This window comes from Carassius gibelio, chromosome A5 (genome assembly GCF_023724105.1).
Source record: "Carassius gibelio isolate Cgi1373 ecotype wild population from Czech Republic chromosome A5, carGib1.2-hapl.c, whole genome shotgun sequence".
Classification (NCBI taxonomy): domain Eukaryota; kingdom Metazoa; phylum Chordata; class Actinopteri; order Cypriniformes; family Cyprinidae; genus Carassius; species Carassius gibelio.
In genome coordinates, this window is record NC_068375.1 from 18,620,766 (window position 1) to 18,642,230 (window position 21,465).

The following is a 21,465-nucleotide window of genomic DNA, read 5'->3' on the forward strand; positions in this document are numbered from 1 at the left end:
AACAACTCTAGACTATTTGATAGATTACAGCTCTGTTCTCCCTCAAATCGCAAAAATAAAAAAGGTGTATCCTTAGATTTTGTATTTATTTATTTGCTTGTATTTAATTCTATAATTTAATTGTAAATAAAACAATTCACAAAAAGGAAGCTATTGTTAAATCCAAGACCAACGAAGTAGGCTACATAAAATACAACATAGAATAAATACAGAAAATAGGGGAAAAGTAAAGTGATGAACTTAAAATTAAATAAACAAGAAGCATACAATACATACATACATACATACAGGGGCGATTCTAGGATTTTTTTCAACTGGGGGGCACAAGAGGGGCCATGATTAATACAGAGGGGCCAATCTTGTGTTGTTTGAACTGTATATCCAAATCATTTCAAGAGTTCAGTAACCTTTAAAATCAGTAATAAACAGTGATACCCTATTATATTTTAATAGCAGGTATTCACTGCTCTAAATAAAAAAAATCAAATACAATCTGTATTAACTTTTCACTTTAAAAGTAGACAGATCTCATGTTTTCCATGTTTTCTTTTTTTTCTGCTTTCTATTCAACATTATAATTGAATGTTGAATAGATGTTGAATGTTTTATTTAAAATATCATTATATACAATATAATATATAATCATTATAATAATAAAAGTAAAAAAGAAAAACTGTAATAAATAAAATAATCAAATGTATGAATAGTGTACAACTCACAAATAATAATAATATAATTTATTTATAATAGCCTTATATATATATATATATATATATATAATAGCCTTATTTATATAAATGCAGAATAACATTAATAATTCATAGAAATAAATACACAATTAATTAATTAATATAACTAATATAAATTTAATATAATTTCATTATATGTTTTTGTTAATTATCCACATCCCATTCAATTTGCATAGCAGCAGTTGCAGTAAATTTGCATTGATGAATAAACAAAATCAACTTATGTCAAGGCTAATTAATCTTGAGCATATTGAGTTAAAAATATCATATATCCATACTTTGTTAGAAAGCTACTTGTTCAAAAAGGTAGCTTTAATTTAACATGTAAAATATGTTGATCCTATAAAACAGTTTAGAATAGCTTAATTAGTCCAGTGTTATTTAAGTATTAGTTATTTATTTTGCTATTTAATCATGCATTAAATAATTATGTATGATTTTTTTGAGAATATATATGTCTATGGGGTTAACAACACCGGTAGGAAAACGTCACATGTGTTCCTTTCCCTACTTCCGGTGAAGGGGTCCTGCAAGATCCCTAAGTCGCCCAAATTATTGCCTGTTTTAAAACTGAGAATAATACAACGTTATCGTTTGTAAATTGTAAATAATGATGATATGTACGAGCATGCATGTTGTTCATCAATCTGAAATATCACTGTGACACAGATATCTATTATTCGGGGGCTCTCGCGGTCATTAAACCGTGCAGGCTGTCAGTGGCAGCTCGGCACCGAGAGACTGAGCGTGACCTCTACTGCAGTTGAAAACACAGTGGAGCCGCCGCTCGATCCGTGGGATGTTTGTTTAGGTCTTCATTTCACCTGTCAACACTGTCCTCTCAGATAACAGCCCCGCAAGACAGGCTTATGTGCTCCGTGCCGCTGGATCTCCGCTCAGGGGTGCTCTTTGAGATCTGTCACTGCACTGCAGCATCAGTATGGTAAGAGATCACAGCATCTGAAGGCACCATTACTGTCGGGGCTTCGTTAATGCATGCTAAATATATATCGAGAGGAGGTTTTGTTTATTTGTTCGTTCTGGTGTTAGATGCCTGCAGTTCTGCTTCTAGGTCTGAGCAATTTCTTTATTAGGATTGAGTCCACTGAATCCTATGGGTGTAAATGTTTGCTTGTTTATTTTTAATACAGAAATTAACAATGATATAATGTAATGTCATTTTAATGGTAATTGTAAATGCTTCACTCGACGAACATCACTTGATAGTTTTGCTAGTAGTGGGATGCTCTTCACCTGGTGCACAGGTAAAGCTCTTGACCTCAGAATGTCCTCCACTGGATGACATCATGGAAGGGCTTACCCTCAGATCCATTCAAAATCACTTGTATCCTAAAGGGAAAACGTTAGTTCATTCCGAGATGAACATCTTATCCTTTTCTCAGACTGTGGAAAATGTTTTTCTGTACATAAAGATGAAGGTGTGCTTTACTCCCCAATAACGTTAATTGAATTGAAAAGGGCTATGGAAATGAATGGAGACTATAACAAACATGCATGATATGTCATGTTATGTTCCACAGATGAAAGAAAGTCATGAAGGTTTGAAATGACATGAGGATGACTAAATGATGAGAGAATTATAATTTTAGGTCAGCTTATTCTGGTTTAATGTCTAACTGTTCAGTTAAAATGGGAACTATAGGCCTTCCCCGGTGATTGATGAGATAGGCTACACTTAGCCTTAAATACAGCTCAGCCTCAGACCTTGAGACATTCTTGTGCACTAAGTTCCTGTACATGGCCTTATGACTGAAACTTAGGAAACTTCTGCAAGTACTTGTGATTTGTATTAATGTATGTGGTGGTACGATCATGTAATCAATAAATCATTTAATAATAATGCTATTATACCAGTTTTAGATTGATGCCTGTATCTTTTCACACAAGCATTAGTCTTTGTGCATGGTTGAATTATAATTTACAATGTATCAATGCAAACTTTGGTAATGGAAGAAAGTTAATTACAAAATCTCACATTTTGACGTTTCACCAATGGCTAAAATCCATGCTTTGCCAGAGCAACTCTCTTCCTGACCATTATCTCGTATGGTGACTGAATTTCTAGACCTGCTGGTTATCTTCACTGTCCCCCTTCAGAGCTCATTTGGCCCCTGTCCTGTCCAGGTCAGTGCCAGTGAGGCAGATAAGTGTCCCATGCTGATTCAATTACCTCTCCTGCCCCAACCTCTCATGGTGACTTTCACTGACGGAACAAACTTCCCCAGCATGGCTGGTGGCCCATTTTTTTATGTCACGCGTCTAAAAAGAATGTCCAGCAGGATGTGACACTTGTCTGATGGTTAATAAAGGGAAGTTGCTTGGAAAGCAGGGATGTCACAGTTCTCAGTATTCTTAATCAGTCAATCAAGAATTATTATACTATGGTATTAAGCACTATTTAATTTAAAATCAATGTAAAAAAAAAAAAAGTAATCATATTATTATTTAAAGATAATACTGCTTCTAATTCTACTACCATACTAACAATATACAATGCACTACGGATTGATGAGCTGCTGGGTTCATGAATATTAATCACGTTGTCTGCGTTCGGTCAAACTGAATTGCTGAAATCAAAACAGGGACGTAGTAGATCAGCACCAGCCAATGAAATTGCCGTTTGTGCATTAGCTCTGCCCACTACCGGAGAAATTACGCAGAACTTTAAGGCTTAAAGGTCCCGTTATTCGCGCTTTTTTTGAAGCTTTGATTGTGTTTACAGTGTACAATATAACATGTGTTCATGTTTTGCGTGTAAAAAAACACAGTATTTTTCACACAATACACCTATCTGTATACCTCTGTTTTCACTGTCATAAAAACGGGCTGATGACTTCCTTGTTCTATAAAGTCCCTCCTTCAGAAATACGTAATGAGTTCTGATTGGGCCAGCGGTTTATTTGTTGTGATTCGACAGCAGCTGAGCGCGCAATGCCCTCCTGCTAACGTGATTGGGCTAGAACGCACGTGCTGGAGATTATCCTATAATACCTATAATCACAGGAGCGTTTTTACTGACGAGATGCGCATGAAAATCGCATTAGTTTTTTTGCACAGCCCTAACATCTAGTTAACAAAACTAAACAGCATTGCCCTTTTTGTAGTAAGTTACAGAAACTGTTAAATGCACTAACTTAAATAATAAAATACATTTACCGGTTGTGGTCCATAAACAACGCCTTCTCCAGACAAAGAAGGAACTGCTCCATCTTTCAGGAATAATCTTTGTGCGAATCCGGCATTAAACTGATTGAGATTGAGAAGTTGTCCTCAGCAAAATGTGCTGCACATAGTTTTACATGTGAATTATTATTTTCGGGAACCGAGTTAAACATAAATTGTAACCATTAATCTCCAAGTACAGCATTCCTGGGAAGCCCAAACAAAGATGATTGGACTCAGAGATGAAAATAACAGTGCTCCTTCTTCTCCGTCGGAGCGCAACAAGCCCACGCCCTCTTTTTGTGAATTAATGTGGGCGGAGGTTAGTTAAAACACTGTTTTAGTGACGTCATTACTGTAGGAACTAGAGGGCTGTAGTCCAAACGGGTCGTTTTTTGTAGGCGAATTCTGTTAAATAAAATATCCCCCTTGGCATTGAAATTTGAGCTTAAGCATTTTACAGATATTATTTATACTCTAACAAGATAATTACACACTAACTAAAGTTTAAAACATGGGATCATGAAGAAGGGGACCTTTAATACAATTTAAACGGATGAGTTATACAAAAATTCACCCCCCTCACAGTTGTCATGAAGGGCAAAATTTGTTATATAGACCAAACTCATTTTTTCCACCAGGCTGTAAACATGTTTTTTTCTGCTGTAAATTTGGGCATTATAACACGGGGAGTCTTTGGGATTGGCTCCCTTTTGCAGCCAGCCTCTAGCGTCCAGTCGATGAATTGTAGTTTTAGGCACTTCCGTATGGGCTTCACGAGAGAGAGCGGGAGGTTGCCGCTCGGTGAGAAACATCGCTATCAGCAAAGCGCCGGCTAGTCATGCGCCTTCAAACAGAGTTTACAGAGCGTCAAATACAGGTGCGCTGTACCTCCATTGAGATGAATCGAAAAAGTACAGATCGCTTGATGGAGAGAGAAACTCTAAAGCGCTCAGTCAGTGTTCAGCGAGTGAAAATATATCTCTGCTAATCTTATAATAGCTTTGAAAACACACACTGGCGAGTAAAATCGAAGAATTTGTTAGCCAATGGCTAACGATAGACAACATTTAGTCTCCCAGAGTAAAATTTAGTTGCATATGCGAATGATGTACTCGCAATGTAGATGGTTGCTTATAACATGCATTTGAAAAAGTAATGCATGCAAAATATCTTCTCTTGTAAAGACTTGTAATGAGAAGCATTTCTAAACATGTCCAACAAAAGAGAACATTTAACAACATGTTTTTACTCCACAACATCAGTTGATTGTTTAAAATAACTAACTAATAATATTTTTTTGTGATCTGATGTAGCTTTTCGTCATAGAATGAGGCAGAAAATATATTCTGTATTGTAATAAAGGCTGTCGATGAGCAATGGATTATAGATATACTTGATTACCCAAGATGGCTTGAGGAACACCGATAAACTATGTATTGTCGCAAACTAGTGTTTATCTTCTTGTTTCATTATTCAGAACGTTTCTTTCTTGAATCGTTTCTTTCTTGAATCTTTTTATTCAGTTATAGCGATAGCTGGATGCACATTAGGAATTTCCTGAAGCGTCATCAGCTCTTTTACACCTGTGAGGCATTTTTTGCATTTCTGCTTGAGCACACCCTCCAGCTTCCAGTATGAAATGTAATTTATTCATAATCTAGGTTAATTACAAATTAATCTCTCTTGAGCTAATTTTTCATGTTACTGTATCTTTAAATAAAATGGCTAAAAAAAGGTGCCCTTAAAATGTGAATGTAAACGTACACTCCAGCCCATGGAAGAATAACATTCATTGCTTCAACTGAATAGCTCTTTTTTTTTTTTGGCAGTCTCAAATTCATTCTTATGGGCTGTATAGCTGCCATGGCAATGGGATGCCTTTCTGTTTCAGGTAAAGTGAGGGAAACGTTGTAGTCTGGCATCAGCTTGGTTATTCTCTCAAAGATGCGTGTGACCAGCAGTGAAAAGAAGCAGGCGGCTGCTTTCATGTGTTTCTTCAGACCACCGCATTATTGCTGTTGTGTCATTGTGTGGCTGTGCCTCTGTGCAGGTATTCACGTTTGTCAAAGTGGTGAAAAGCAGGATAAAATAAATGAAATGTAACATTTCAGTTTTTATGGCAAGCTTTGCATTAGTGTTGCACACAGAGTGAGCTATTCACAGTGAAAGTGATGCTCAGAAAGTCACAGCTTCACAGGCTTTACTGTGAATTAAATGGCAGCAGTACTTAAATATCACAGCTGTTGGTCCTATTACAGGAATAGTTTGATGCTGGTATCAATGAAATGAGTACAGAGCATGTAGCTGACTGAGGAACTCAAGACTATTTGCGAAGTTTATTACTATTGAAGCACTGAATTCATTGGCTTTTTAGACCATTTATCTTGGATACAGTTAGAATTTTTAACCCAATTTTCCAGAGGTACAGTAAAAACTTTTTTGAAATGTCAACTTCATTGATAATTTAATACAGTGATTTTCAGTCAGGGGGCGGGGTCCATTACAGAGCCTCTGCAAACTTTCAGGGGGACCAAATAATCTTAAAAGTATTTAAATTATCTTTTTTTTTTGGAATAGATGTTGCTTTATAATTTTTCATTCCTGTTTTGCTCTAAATACTGTTTTGAGGGAAAATGCAATACATTTTTAGTGTCTGCAGACATTTCATTTTATTTCAAATCTATTAATTAAATGCCACTTATACACCGATGTGACTTACCTGTGTTTTTGTTTTTTTCCTTTCAGCTTTCTTTCAATTTTGACCCTACCATGACTTCTAATCAGGAGGTGCAGCTTGGAAAATGTTTTAGCAGTATTAACATAATTGTATTAAGATGTACAAATTAAAATGGCACAGTTATTTTGAGTTTTCTTTTAAAAATGTTATTGTCTTGGACAAAATTGGACCTTAGAGTCAAAACGATTGAGAACCAGTGGTGATATGTGGCTCTGTTAGGCTAGTCCTGAACTGCTCCGCTGTGCTTGAAAATAAACTGTGCTAGATTTGTTTCAAGAACATGGGATCGGTATGTACCACATACCTTGACAATTAGGCTCCAAATTCAAGGAAGAGAATTCACCAAGTCAGCCTTGCAAAATTACATTATCAGGGAATAGTTAAGATCATTTTCTAGTTTTCTGTCTTGTCATTGAATCGCTGTACAATTTGATTCACGATTCCTCCCTCCCTGAGTGACACGCCAGCCATGTTGTCATGTAAAATGTGTGACTTTTGAAATGGTTAGCCAGGCGCATAGCAATTTGTGTGGATCAGTGATCACCATCTCCTCGACATAGGGCAGGACACTGTGCCTTACACGCGTGGATGGTGAGATTACCCATCCTACCACGCTGTAGCTGGGATAGTGTGATGCTGGGGTGTTTGAGGCAATAGTAGGTGATTGACTGGGGAAGTCACCATCGTTTGGAAAGGTTATTACCTTTGCAGCGCCAAATTCATTACTTTTTCATTGCGCTTTTTTCTTAAATATGTATCTGGAGAAAAAAAAAAAAAAGTCCTTAAATTTTGCTAGTTTGGTTCCAGATTCATATATTCCTGATAGTTCCTAGTTTGAATGCTGTTCTGTGTTCTTGCCGGTGCGATCTGAAAGTGTTCTAATATTTCACTCTTCCCCTTCAGGGTGTGATCAGTGTGCAGCTGGTGGTTACCATGGTAATGGCCAGCGTGATTCAGAAGATCATACCCCACTATTCCTTTGCTCGATGGCTCCTCTGCAGTGGCAGGTAATGAGGAAGTACAGCCCACTGTGCCGCTCTGGCATCCCTCTCCATAGTCAACCCAAAATGGCATCTTAATCTACAAGGCGGCCTTAACAACACAAACCACAGATCCTGCTCCACTTTGCACACAACATATCCTGTTTTATTGTTCATATTAAGAGCCCGTCAAAAATACATCATTATGGTGTTTCTGTAAGACCAAAGGGTATCATCAAAAAGCTGTACAACCCAAGAGAACCGCTAACGAAAATACAAGCCACGCTTGTTTCCTCCCTTAATTAGCGCCATATGTGTTCAGGGTAAACAGCTCTTCCAAATGTGCTCAATAATTCATCTGTGCTTGTTTTTGGCTGTAAAAATAGTTTGGGAAAACTCTGGCTCGAGTGCAGGGCTTGAAGTGTTGCCCAGGAGACTTTCATAATTAAGTTTTCATTAAACACGCAAAAACAACTGAAAGCAGTACAGCGGCCCTCGCAGGGCTCGTGACAGGCCAGTTTCTAAACAAAGTTAAAAGGGTTGTGGTAAATGTTTGCCACCAAAGATCTGCTAATTTTGTTACCATCAAACAACTCCAGTAATTGGGCTTACATGAAAATGAAAATTCTGTGATCATTTACCCTCATTGCACACCTGTATGCCCTCTGTCTACTGTGAAACATAAAAGGAGAAATTCAGAAAGCTGCGGTTGTTGCTCTTTTCCATGCAGCTACAAGATCTGGCAAAGATGGACCGGAAGATTTCAACCTTCAAAATAGGTCACAAAGGCACCACAAAAGAAATATGAAAGTGGTCCATGCTATGATAGTCGATAGGAAACCCCATTGGCTTTCATTATATGGATAAAAACATTCTTCAAAATATCTTTTCTATCTGTTCTGAAGAAGAAAGTTAGTCATACAGGTATGAAACCGAATGACTGAGAGTAACTGATGACAGAATTCATTTTTGGGGTGAATGTTTCTTATTATATTAAGCAGTACTGCAGTTTTTAACATAGATAATGAAAAGAAATGTTTCTAAATCAGCATATTAGAATGATTTCTGAAAGATCAGGTGACACTGGAGGAATGGCTGCTGACAATTCAGCTTTGGGGCATTTTAAAATAAAATAGAAAATAGTGTAAATTGTAGTAATATTTCATTATAAATCTGTTTTACTGTATTTTTGACCAAATAAATTAAACCTTGGTGGGCATAAGAGACTTGATCAAATCTTTAATATTGTGTGTGTGTATATACATATATAGGTGTTCAAGAGCAATCTGTATTTCAGAGATGGTGATATACTTCTTGTCTTGTTAGTCTGCGTTGGTACCAGCACCCCACGGAAGATGAGCTGAGGACCTTAGCTGGAAAACAGCAGAAAGGAGGCAAGAGCAAGAAGGACAGGTACAACACCGCTTCACTGTTGGACGTTTCTCTAGATTTGTGTGTATGAAAGAACATTTTGTGGCTACAACAGAGTGGTAAAAATCAAGCAGCTTTGTTGCCAGTATTCTGCAGGGGTCTAAGCATACAATGCTAATTCCCTGAAAAGGTAGACTAGCCTGTGTCTAGCAGCTTAGTTTTGATAGTCAGCTCTATTATACCTACCTCCTGTTCTCAGACAAAAGCCCATTTTTACTCTACAGGGAGCTTGTGGGCCATTTTGTCAGGCAGGTATGCTACAATCCAGTGCAGAGAGACTACCATGCCCACAGTGCTTTTGTGCTGAACACCATTGTGCATACTGACCTATGTAAACAACAGAGACCCAGAGCCAGAGGAGAAGTCCAGGAATCTCAGGTTCAGCTGGCTCAGAGCCACGGGGCAGAAAGCTTCCATACTAGACCCCTTCACGCTAATGCCTGTGCCCCTTTCCAATATCCCACCATTCCCAGCAGAGCCCGACATTCATTTCTCCATTCTTTGTCATGCAGACAGCATTAGAGATGGGTGGAAATATGTTTGATTTGAACGTTGTGTGGATTTAGCCCTTTTTCAGTCGCGAGGAGGGCTCCTCTAATCCCCAGTAAAATGTGCAAACGCTGGTGTTTGGTTTCCACTAGAGACAGAGCCCTCAGTTAGGACTGCGAAAAATCTGCTGTCCTTCAGACAAAGTTGAGATCCCACACGTTGATACCTGCTTCTCAGCTATGTTCTTTTGCTTTTGTTAATCATTGTGAATAAATGAAATTATAGAATAAATTTAGCTTTAGAGTTAATAATTAAAGGACCTTAAAAAAACTTTTAAAAAGTAAAAAGTGGCTGCAAAGATATTCACTTTTTATTTTATTCGAACTCTCTATTCATCAAAAAATAATAAATAAATAATAAAAAAATCCTGAAAACAGATGTATATTGGTTTCCACTTAATCTGAAGGAGCACAACTGTTTTCAACATTGATATGAAATATTTATTGAGCACCAACTCGGCATATTAGAATGATTTCTGAAGGATCATATGACACTGAAGCTGAAAATTCAGTTTTGCCATCACAGGATTAATAGTCATGTTATTACTGGAATTTTAAAATTTAATATACAGTCTTTGTAACCATTAGAAACTTTTTGTAGTCATAATTATGATTATGAGCATTCATAATCTTTTGGCCAAAAACCGATTAGTACTACATTTGATTTGATGATACTCCATGATGTTAATATATGATTGATGAGTGAGTGAATTATGTAAATTATTTTGATTCGCATTTATTTACGAAATTTAAGCAAAAATGCATTTCAGTTTTGGGCTAAACTGTTATGAAAGCTCGTAATTATTACAGCAAAATATGTTATCAATTTGTATCGCAACAAGAGTTATGATAAATGGTATTCAGTGCTGATAAAGTGTCTTTACTTCAGTCATGCTTAAAAGGAGATTATTTCCAACGACAGTCACAGCTGTTTCGTTACGAATTCATTGTAGGTTATATTGTACATTTGGGTATTTTCTTTGCGAAGTGAAGAGCAGGTAGTTACAGCTCAATGAAACCATTTTACTAGTTTAATAAAGTTAAACTGTGACATCCTTTACAGGTTAGCTGAGTATTACAAAATAAATGAAACAAAAGTGTCTTTTAAAATGTAACTGGGAGCAGGTGAACTTCTCACCCTGATGATGACGTCCCACTTACATAGCAATCAGAATTTACACTGCCAGGAAGGAGATATGAGTCATGTGACGCTTTGCATTGTGTGATGAGGTTAAATGCCAGAGAAGCCCCATCGTCTTACAACTGAAGCCACTTAAAAGAGTGCTGAAACATCAGAAATGAATGGATAAAGTAGCCCAGATGCTCCTGAATAAATTCTGTCTTATCTGGGCAGAAGAGGATGATAGCGACAATTTCTTGGAAGAGCATATTTATCACTTATCACGTTAAACAATTTTTATTTTTTATAAAAATTGCTAATTCTTTTATATGTTTTGCCCAGATGTTTTGAGTAATGTGCGTTTTGATAAATGTGTTTTGTAATAGTAAAATGGTTGTGTTTTTATATTGTTTTATTCAAAAGTATGAATAAAAAGCAACTTCAATACAATTTATACTGGCAAGTGAATGGAGAAAAATAGCACTCTAGCACACAATTTAGTTTTTTGGCCCAAAATGTCCTTGGTAATTTTTGTGGGTGTTTTAAGGTTAGCCAAATTTCAGTGCTATTATATGTTCTATGTTCACATTTTGCTTCTTTCAGGAAGTACAATGGGCACTTAGAGAACAAACCAATGACTATTCCCAAAGACATCGACCTTCAGCTGGAGACTAAATGCATTGCAGAGGTGGACACACTGGGTAACTCACCTGTTGGCATTATATGAAACCTAATGAATCCTTGAGATTCAAGGATCTTCTTATTGAGACGGATTTCTAAAGCTTCTCTTCTTGTCCGTCTGTGTGTCTAGCTCTGCATTACTTTCCTGAGTTCCAGTGGTTGGTGGACTTCACGGTGGCCGCCACAGTGGTGTATCTCATCACTGAGTTGTACTTCTGTGTGGCGGAGTCCAGTGGGGAGATGAACATCAGTGTGGTGTGGAGCCTGCTGGTCTTGGCCTTTGTCACGTATCCCTTTCTAGCTTGAAATACTGAAGGAGCTTTTCCTCTCCTCCTTTGTTGCATTGCCTTTCCTTTTTCATATTTCATTGCTTGTAAATTCTGTAAGGATGTATTAGTGTTGTTGACAAATAACATGGAAATTAATTTTTAATAACATGGATTTTTTTTTTCCTATATAAAGATTTCAATTTAAAATGAATATAGAATACCTTTCAAAAATTTGGTCGATCAAATAAATCAAAAGCATTGGTCAGTGTAAAAGACTTCTTTCCAATATATACATAAATAAATAAATAGTTATATATTACCCCAAACTTTTAAATGGTTGTGTAAATAATTAAATGGTAATAATTAAAATAATTAAACGCTAGTTAAAAATTATATAAAATATATTTGTCATATAAATTATAAATAATAATATAAAATAATGTTTTAATAGTTCAAAATAGTTTAATAGTTTTTTAGCATATTCATTTTAAAATATGTAAATATCCCATATAATCAAAATGTAGTTAAACTAAAATCATGATTACAGTCTGGCATTATTTGTGAAAATATCGACATAAAAATAGTAGTTTTTTTTTTTTTTTATGGTGTTGGTATGTGGTTGATTAGATGTGTTGTCAGTATAGGGTGATTTCAGGTTAGCCACCATACTGTAACACTTAAGGTTTGGAGTTTTTTTATTTATTGCTTTTTTTATCGCTAATCACAGATATGAGCATGAGTAATGAAGAAACTTAGCAAATGCCATTAGAAGTAATAGAATTATATAATAGATGACATCATGTCAACTAGTCGTTATTTATGTCTTTCTTATTAGTATTGTTAAATAAGAGCTTTGGCATGTTATTTGAACGTGGTTGCCTGAGAACCTTAATTCAATAGTTTCTCAGTGCATGATGTGACTCACATAGGGAGCGTTTGTTATTTTAACAGAACTACAAATTGGGAACCTTAAAGTACTTTACGTTTCCATAGTCCCTAAATGTTAAAACATCCTTTTATAAAAGACAACCCTTGTGGAGAAGCTCTATTTTCCCAGTCTCGAAGCAGGGACAGTGATGAAAGCTGCACCTGTTGCCTTTTACCTGCTACTTTCCCCTTCTAGCGCCTCACCAAATCACACACATTAACCCTGGCACAGTCCACAAAGATCAATCTCCCTCCGCTCGCCACTGCCCTTTACCTAGCTCAGCCTGCCACGGAAGATTGGAGGCCCAATTTTCACGACTGATTTGCCTGGGAAAAAGAGAGGGAGGAAGGAAGGTGCCTGGTAGGGTGATGAAGATGATGATAGGTCTGTATGTGTGCAAATGGCTGAATGTGGACAGGAAGGAGCCATTTTCCTGATCTCAGTGGAGAGTGTGTGGTGGGGAAAATGTCCTGTCAAAGTGATGGTCACTGAAATATTTCCTCCGATGGCTGTCCGCTTGCCTTGCAGATTTGCACGACGTAACTACAAGTTGAATAGTTGACCCTAGACCAGTATAATCAAATCGGGCACATAAAGGCATCATAACAGAAAGGCGCAGCTTGACGTTTTCTTGCTTTAAAAAAATTTATAAAATAATTCTCACCTTGGAGAAATTTGCCTTGACACTATTTGATGAGGGTTTTTTCAATGCATTTCTCTTCTGCTGTGACTCTAAATGTGAGACATGTAAGCCAGGATACTTTTCAATTAGATTTGAATAGAACCCAACCAGCTTCAGTAGTGTAGAGAGTTTTTATGTAGAGTAATGGCACTTAAAGGAAAATTTGATTGAAATCCAATTTGGGATTTATTAACCGCATGTGTTCCAGTGTGTAAAAATGAAGGACAATGTGTGTTCGGTTAAACTCTTACAGTGGACATCTAGTGTACAGAAATGACTATAACCTGCTGCAATATTTCTCTCATTAGGCATAGAATTCATTCCAGCCTTTATCTGATCCTTTTTGGTATAATGTGCCCATTGTGAATATGTTCCTTAGCTTCATTTACTCTCAGGAAGATCCTTTTCTCCCTCACGGCTCACTACTTCAGACTAGAGGAGGGCGGTGAGCGCTCCCTCTGCATCACCTTCGCCTTTTTCTTCTTTGTGAAAGCCATGGCTATCCTGATTGTCACCGAGAACTACCTGGAATTTGGCCTGGAGACAGGTATAGTAGTGTCAAGTTGGATTTATGCATATTCAGTGACGGCTTTACACCGGCCCATCAGAATTTTTAATAGCCCCGGTTAAGCCCCATTTCTTTATGAAGTAACTCTGACATAATCAATATCATTTATTTTCTTAACACCCCCACATATTGGTCTAGCCCCCCATTAGCACTGGTAGAGAAATAATTCTGGCGCTGTGCCTGTGCATATTGCTTCGTTTTTATATATATATATATTAGGCTTATGTGGTAACATAGAATGTGAGACCATTTTGGTGGATTACTTTTATAGTCCACAATTAAAACATGCTTGTATAAAAATATTTAATTCCGGCTACATTTACCTATAAAAATGTGCTGTTTTCCATAATTGAATTGCTTTACTCACTGTATCATACATCAGCCAGTATCAAGAAAACTGAGAGCGGAAAAGAATTGTTCCTCATATTTGTTGTTTGGTATGTGTGGCCACATACAGACAACAACAAAAAAGTAAAGCTTTTAGCTGCCTAGTTAAATTTCTGACTATTGTCCACTAAAGTAAAAACTTACCATGCTTTTATGTTGTCGACCATTTTCATCTTTTTTGATTTAAATCAGTCACATCACTTATTGTTAGTGAGGGTCAGACTTTCATTCTTGCATAATGATTTAAACCACATATTCGCTGCAGTTTGTGGCAGTTTTAAAAGCTGAACACTATTCTGCTTATTCACCACAGATCCTGTAACCTGGTCCAAAATCAATACTTTGACTGACTAGGTTGTGCAATATTCAAAAAAAAAAAAAAAAATATATGATTTTCTGTGATTTTGTCAGTGACAATAGTTAGACAATATTTTGCTAAGTGTGCTTTTGTGCTCGTAATATCTTAGCTGGAGTAGCCCTGTCATGGACAGCTGACTCCCAAAGTGTTTTTATATTCTTCATATTATATGCAGTGGTTAGTTTACAGCTGTGACATAAATCTACTTTTTCACTATGAGGGAATATTTGACTTCAAATGATTTTTACCTCTCAGTAGTATATAACAGTGGTGATCAGTCCTGCTCCTTGAGGACCAGTATCCTGCAGAGTTCAGATCAAACCAGCTCCAACACACTCGCCTTTTAATTAGGGTTGGAGCTCAACTCTGCAGGACGGGACAGTGGCCCATCGGGGACCGGTTTGAACACCCCTTTTCTATAACCTCATTAGATGTGTGCATTATCTTTTATGTCAGATTCTTCCAGTTAAACATGGCCCCGTATATCTTAAATTTCATTCAGACTTTCCATGTATTCCAACGGCATTAAAATAAGCTACATTACGCAGTGAAAAAGTGTGCACTCTCGAGGAGTATTTTTGATCGTTTATTGCAAAGCGGATGACATACTCATTATCGGCTTGCATATTGTAAAAACAACAATTACAATATTGTAGACAATACCTATCACGCACATCCCAATTATGACTATTTTTTATTTTCTACATTTGAATATATTTAAAAATTTCACTTGGTTCTATCCTCCTTTTTCTGCTTTTATAGGCTTTGCAAATTTTTCTGAAAGTGCCGTGAAGTTTCTGGAGAACCAAGGCCTAGAGTCTCAGTAAGTATTATGGCCGCTGTACCCCTGCCCCCTTTTGTCAGTAGAGAGGGTGTGTGTCTGTGTGTCTGTGTGTCTGTGTGTCTGTGTGTCTGTGTGTGTGTGTGTGTGTGTGTGTGTGTGTGTGTATACAGTATACCATGTTTCCATGGGTTGGGATTAAGCCGTGTATGTGATGGTTTGTGCTTTCCTGCAGTGAATAGGCCTTGCTTTCTTCCTCTGTCTCTACAGGGGCCCCATATCCAAACTGACCTTTAAGCTGATTCTGGCACTGCTCTGCGCTCTCATTGGCGCCTTTCTCACCTTCCCAGGCCTGCGATTGGCCCAGATGCATCTTGATGCCCTCACATTAAACAGCTGCAAAGTCACACAGTAAATGTTTCAGAATATTTCATCTAAATCTATTCACTTACCTTAAATAGTTACCTAAAATTATGCGTATTTCTTAGGCCTTACATTTGAGTTAACGTATTTAGTGAATTTATTTTTGCAAAGCGGATTTTAACCAGTTTATACTGAAATATTGTAGCCACTAAGAATATTTCCATGTTAATTGATGAGGAGCATCAGTGCCTAACTATATCTGCAGCAAGTTAGCAGATAATCATTACTGTAGATGGACCTGGTCTACATTTCCTGCCAGCATTGGGCTCTATGGTAACTGGGTTTCAAAAGAGGAGTTAGACATTTCATATCTCGCATAACTTATCCTCTTCAGTGTAGCCAACTAACCATACCTGGTTCCATGACACTATGATGCTTACTCTTTTAGCCCTGGATTACTGCTATGCAACTTGTACGGCTGAAATGATATATTTAAAGCAGTGGCACTTAATAGTTGATGTTTACTGCTCCACTGATATTGCTACTTTTGTGTGTTACCTTGTCTAATTGGTTGTTTTTATGTGTCCATCCTTTAGGATCTTGCTACATATCAACTTCTTGGCCCCCTTAATCATGGTACTGCTATGGGTGAAGCCCATTACAAAGGATTATTTAATGAATCCCACATTTGGGAAAGATAGTGTGCCTTTGTGAGTATTTCGTTTTACAATTAATCGTTATATTTTGCATTATTACTATGCTGAGTTGTTTTTAAACTTGTTTTATCATCAAGGCCCTCTGTGCACTTGAGGAAGCTTACTTTAGGCAACATGAAAACTAAATTGGACCTGCTTAATTAACGTACTAATTAGCAAGTTTCATGATGACTACAGATTTAAAGGAAAATGCTACAAAACGGCTTTCTCTGAAAAGAGCTGTTTTTGACAGAGTAAAAAAAAAAAGTGTTTTTTACACTACCATTGAGAAATTTTAACCAAACCATCCATTGTCCATTCTTGTGCTAAATGCCCACTTTTCTCAGTCCAATTGATCAAGTCTTAACCAACGTTTGTTTTACTCATAAATGCATCCAACGTGATCTCATGAGTATACGTGTGTATTTTTATGTTAAATGTGGTTCTACCACACGTACATTTACTTACGTTTTCATGCACATAAAAACGTACAACTTAGACGTATTTATAGCAGTAAAACGTACAAATACTTACGTGTTAGCGGCTAAAAAAACGTAAATAATCTAACATAAAGTGTGAATTTATATGAATTCCAATGAATTAATATTAAAATCGTGGATTTAATGATTTAAATCTGTTGTATTTAATTGTCATATCAATAAATGTTTTTATTGAATTTATTGAAAGCAGTTTACTCATCTACTTAATAGGCAATAACATTTCTGTGCATGCTGTAAACCATAGATACACAAAAGCACAGCATAAAATTACAAATCACATCCATTTTGTTTGTTTGCTGTACTCCATATCTGGTGGTTAATCCGATACCACTTTTGAAATTTTTTCGCAAAAAAATAAATGATTAACATTATGTTTGTTTGTCTGTTATTTGTTTATTTATAACAGTAACGTCATGTAGTTTTCAGAAATGGTTATGGGTAGGTTTAGGGGTAGGTGTAAGATTAACGTTAGTGGCTCAAAATAACGTTTTAATGTTATATTTTTACTAAAATTGTGTTTTATTATGTTTTATTCTTTTAACATTCTGTATAAAATGGGTAGGTTTATGTTCGGGTGAGGTATAGGGATCTTACATTTATCAAAAAAAAAAATTATAAAAAGGGAAAATATACATAAATATTAAAAAAATGTATCCGATACGCATTGAAAAGCAGCTTTATGAGCAAATTTCTATGGATAACTGACTGGTCAGAGAACACGTTCTATCTGTACGTATTTGAGGTTGTTTTTACGTAAATTTGATACGTATCGAACCTGTAATTACGTCCAGATAATACGTAAATGACACTGTAAATACGTAAAGGCACATACCTATTGGACAGTTTTAATTTACGTCTAAATATGTACGTTTTGATTGTGAGATCAGGCTGATGCATCACATTGATGTGGTGAAATAGGTTGTGATTGCCATTTTTCTGTTGACTTAAGATGATATATTTTTTTTAATATTCATCTGCTTTCAGTATGTCTGAGAAGACATACGACACGTTGCGACTGTGGGTGATCCTGCTTCTGTGTGTGCTGAGACTAGCCATGATGCGGCATCATCTCCAGGCCTACCTCAACCTGGCCCAGAAGGGTGTCTTGCAGATGAAGAAGGAAGCGGGACGCATTAGTACCATGGATCTCCAAAAGATGGTGTGTAGAATTTCTAAAACCTTACAGATCCTTACAGATAAACAGTGTGTCATCACATAAATATGCAATTAAGTTATTGCAATGTGAATCCATCTCATTTTGCCCGATATCCCATCTTTCCCAAGTCTCCCATCTTTAGGAGGTTGCTCATGTGATTTTTGATCTCTACTGGTTAATAAATGCACTCAGGGACCCTCTTGTGGCAACTTCTCTTGGGACCTGCATTACAGTGTCGACATTCCTCAAAGGTGGAAATATGTCGGTATGAAAAAGGACTGCGTGGCATTGTTGCCCTCAGAGCTCTAAAATGAGGAGGCTATTTGAGTTTAGTGGAGCGCAAGGATCAAAACCCACAGCACTCCACAGCTGGAGCTGAGGAAAAGAGCCCGTTTGATGTTCCAAGCCATAAGTGAGACTCGCAAATGGCTGTAGAGTCGCAGGGGTGTCTGGTCTTACATCTGCTCCCGAATCATGTGCTTGCAGCCTCCCTCTGTACTTAAGCTCCCAGTTATGGTTTCAGCGAGTCTGTTTGATGAGCTCCTCTCCTGCCAGGCTGCTTGTTTTGAACAAAATTTGCCTAAATGTTTTAACTGCAAATTTGTTTTTCCTCACACAGGTCGCCCGAGTCTTTTACTACCTGTGTGTAATAGCTCTTCAGTACATCGCACCTCTGGTGATGCTGCTGCACACTACTTTCCTGCTAAAGACATTAGGTGAGTAGATTAATTTCTTCTTGACATGTTCGCATTGCCCCGGGTAGGTTTCTTGAGTTTTTGAGACTCTTGTTTTAACCCCTAGGTGGATACTCGTGGGTGATTTACCCTGAAGAGAATTTGCCGTGTCTGTCAAATGAGGACTCGAGCCCCGCTGAGGTGGGGCAAGACGAGGTGCAGGCCTCTCAAACAGTGGCCCAGCTATCGGTTGCTCTTGGGGGGCTGAGGACTGTTTTCTCCCCCTTGCTTTTTCGAGGGCTCCTATCCTTCTTCACTTGGTGGATTGCCGCATGCCTGTTCTCCACCTCTCTCTTCGGCCTCTTCTACCACCAGTATCTAATGGCTGCATAGCATCAGGAAGGGCTTGTTCGACTGAACTGTGCAACACGAGGTCCTGAAACATTCCCCCTTTTCTGCAACCATATCAGCCGAGTTCTTCTCTGATGGGCTTCCTCCATGTACACAACATAACCAATACATAACCAGCCACCACAATAATTCAGTCAATGATCGGAGGATGGCGTCCAAAGGAGACCTCAGAAAAATGCTGTTTTTAAAGGGGATGGCATCTTTGAACCACCAGAAGGTTGAAAGCAAGGGATCACTCATGGTCTTTGACATACTGCATTTTATTTTTTAGAGTTTAAAATTATGACAGATCAATTTCATAAGAATGATGATTTTTTTTAATAGTGTTTTAAAGTTGTTTCACTTCTCCGAAGTAGAATCTGGGTTCCGCTTTAGGGGAGTTTTTCATTGCTGATCCGTGAAGATGAAACAGTGTTTTAGTCAGGCTTGAAGGGTGCAGTGAGGGGACTGATCAAGGTGAACAGTATGTGTTGTTAAAGGTATATTTATTTGTACATTTCAGAGGGACTGAAGTCAGCCTTCTCACAAGCAGCGTTTCGTTTGACTGTAGAAGACTGGGAGATAATTTAAGTGTGCGTGTGCGTGCGCGTGTGCAAGTGACGGTTTGTGTGTTAACATCAGTGCCTGCAGGCTCCTCATGACACCTGTCGCTGGTGGGTAAATCTAAAAAGGGCATTTTGAACAAGTATAAAAGCTAACTCAAAAACTGTCTAAAGCACTGGCCTCGGCTCTTCTGATAGCCTTCCCTGTCATTTAACCGGGCAGATGTTTCACTTTGAATTTCTGGTGACATCAAACACATCCTGTAAGCGTGTTCTGTGTTTCTGTATGCAGCCTATTGATTTTCTGTAATGCATCAAATAACAGGATCGGATTTGTTTCATGTGAAGGTGCCAAGTATGCTTGTACTCCCCGGTGAGTGTGTACAGTACTTTCTGCTGGAAATCAGAAGCACACATACTGAGGTACGAGCCAAAGCAGAAATATGTGGCTTGATCACAAAGAAACGTCTACGCATTTTAATGAGGTCCACTTTAATATTGTGAGATTATGGGCACTATAGTTACCAAAACTGCACGGAGACATATCTGAAATATTTTGTTTTTGTTTCATTTTACTCTTTATTGGTTAGTCTTTTTTAGTGTTAACCTACTGTAAAAGTCTTATTCTCACCTTCCATTTTGAGTGTTTGGAAGGTACACAGACAATGAATGTATTGATCCTGTCAGATGTTTTTTTTTTTTATTATTTTTATTATTTTAGAACAATTCTGCTCCCCTTGGGGCCTCTAATAAAGAGCCACATATGACAAAATCTTGGCTTTTAACAAATAACAGTTGAATTAGAAATCCAGGGATATTTATATTGCAAAGGATCATCCGTTATTATCAAAATCCCAATATACAATCATTATTTGTTAGCAATGTGGCAGTAAGGTGCTTTTGTGAATGCTTTAGCTGTAAACATTCACAATTTTTGGTAATCATTAACAGGACCATTTTAGTCTTACACTCAGCTATAGTTTTTCTCCCTTTATTTTGATTTTCTCTCCCCAACTACTGAACATTAAAAACAAGTGACCAAAATTAATCAAAATATTTATTAATAAAATCTTACTAAGTATATCCCCCTTTAGAATGTTTCGAATAAGCATGTATTTAAACATTTTTAACACTAATGCCAAATAACAGTATATGAGGCTCAGAACTGAGGCATATTAATTTGAGATATTCAAGGCAAATCACTCTTTTCTGTTCCACACAGTGTTCCAGTAGTGAAGTAGAGGATCTCTTTTAAAACCTGAGCCTAAATGGATCTGTTGGTCTATAATACATTTTAAGTACTCGTCTATATTTATTACTTTTCAGTTTGTTTAATAAATGATTGTCAAGAAAATCTCATGACTTTGTTTTACTTTCCTCTACTCCATCAAGGTACCCCTTTCTCATCTCCCACAGTATTTTGTTGACATATGATATTTACCTTTTTTATTTTTATTTTTTTTATACACAGTTTGGTCATGTTACTCCCTCTACATCTACTGCTATCATGAATAAAATGAATTTGCACCGTGAAAGGTTCTCGTCCACGTGACGCTGGGCCTCCTCTTTTAGTTCCCGCTCTTGGATCATTGAGACAAATTCCAAAACAAACAGCCGAAGAGGCTCTTTTCTTTTCCTAAGAAGACTCCATTCACACAAACCATTTTATCCGAGGCCCACAAAACAGCCCCTTTGAGGGTCGTCATTCCCGGTGCTCGA

At 37.3% G+C, this 21,465-nt stretch overlaps 1 protein-coding gene across 1 annotated transcript; it reads left to right on the top strand.

Annotated features, from left to right (window-relative positions):
- The first annotated feature begins 1,478 nt into the window (after positions 1–1,478).
- LOC127999382 (transmembrane protein 161B) lies at positions 1,479–21,100 on the top strand. Its single transcript, XM_052592180.1, has 12 exons — positions 1,479–1,692; positions 7,576–7,679; positions 8,979–9,065; positions 11,355–11,452; positions 11,563–11,719; positions 13,707–13,858; positions 15,387–15,447; positions 15,676–15,816; positions 16,365–16,478; positions 17,948–18,122; positions 18,739–18,835; positions 18,921–21,100. Exons 1-12 carry the CDS (start codon positions 1,690–1,692, stop codon positions 19,184–19,186), a joined length of 1,455 nt encoding a protein of 484 aa, XP_052448140.1. The 5' UTR covers positions 1,479–1,689; the 3' UTR covers positions 19,187–21,100.
- Positions 21,101–21,465: the final 365 nt, after the last annotated feature.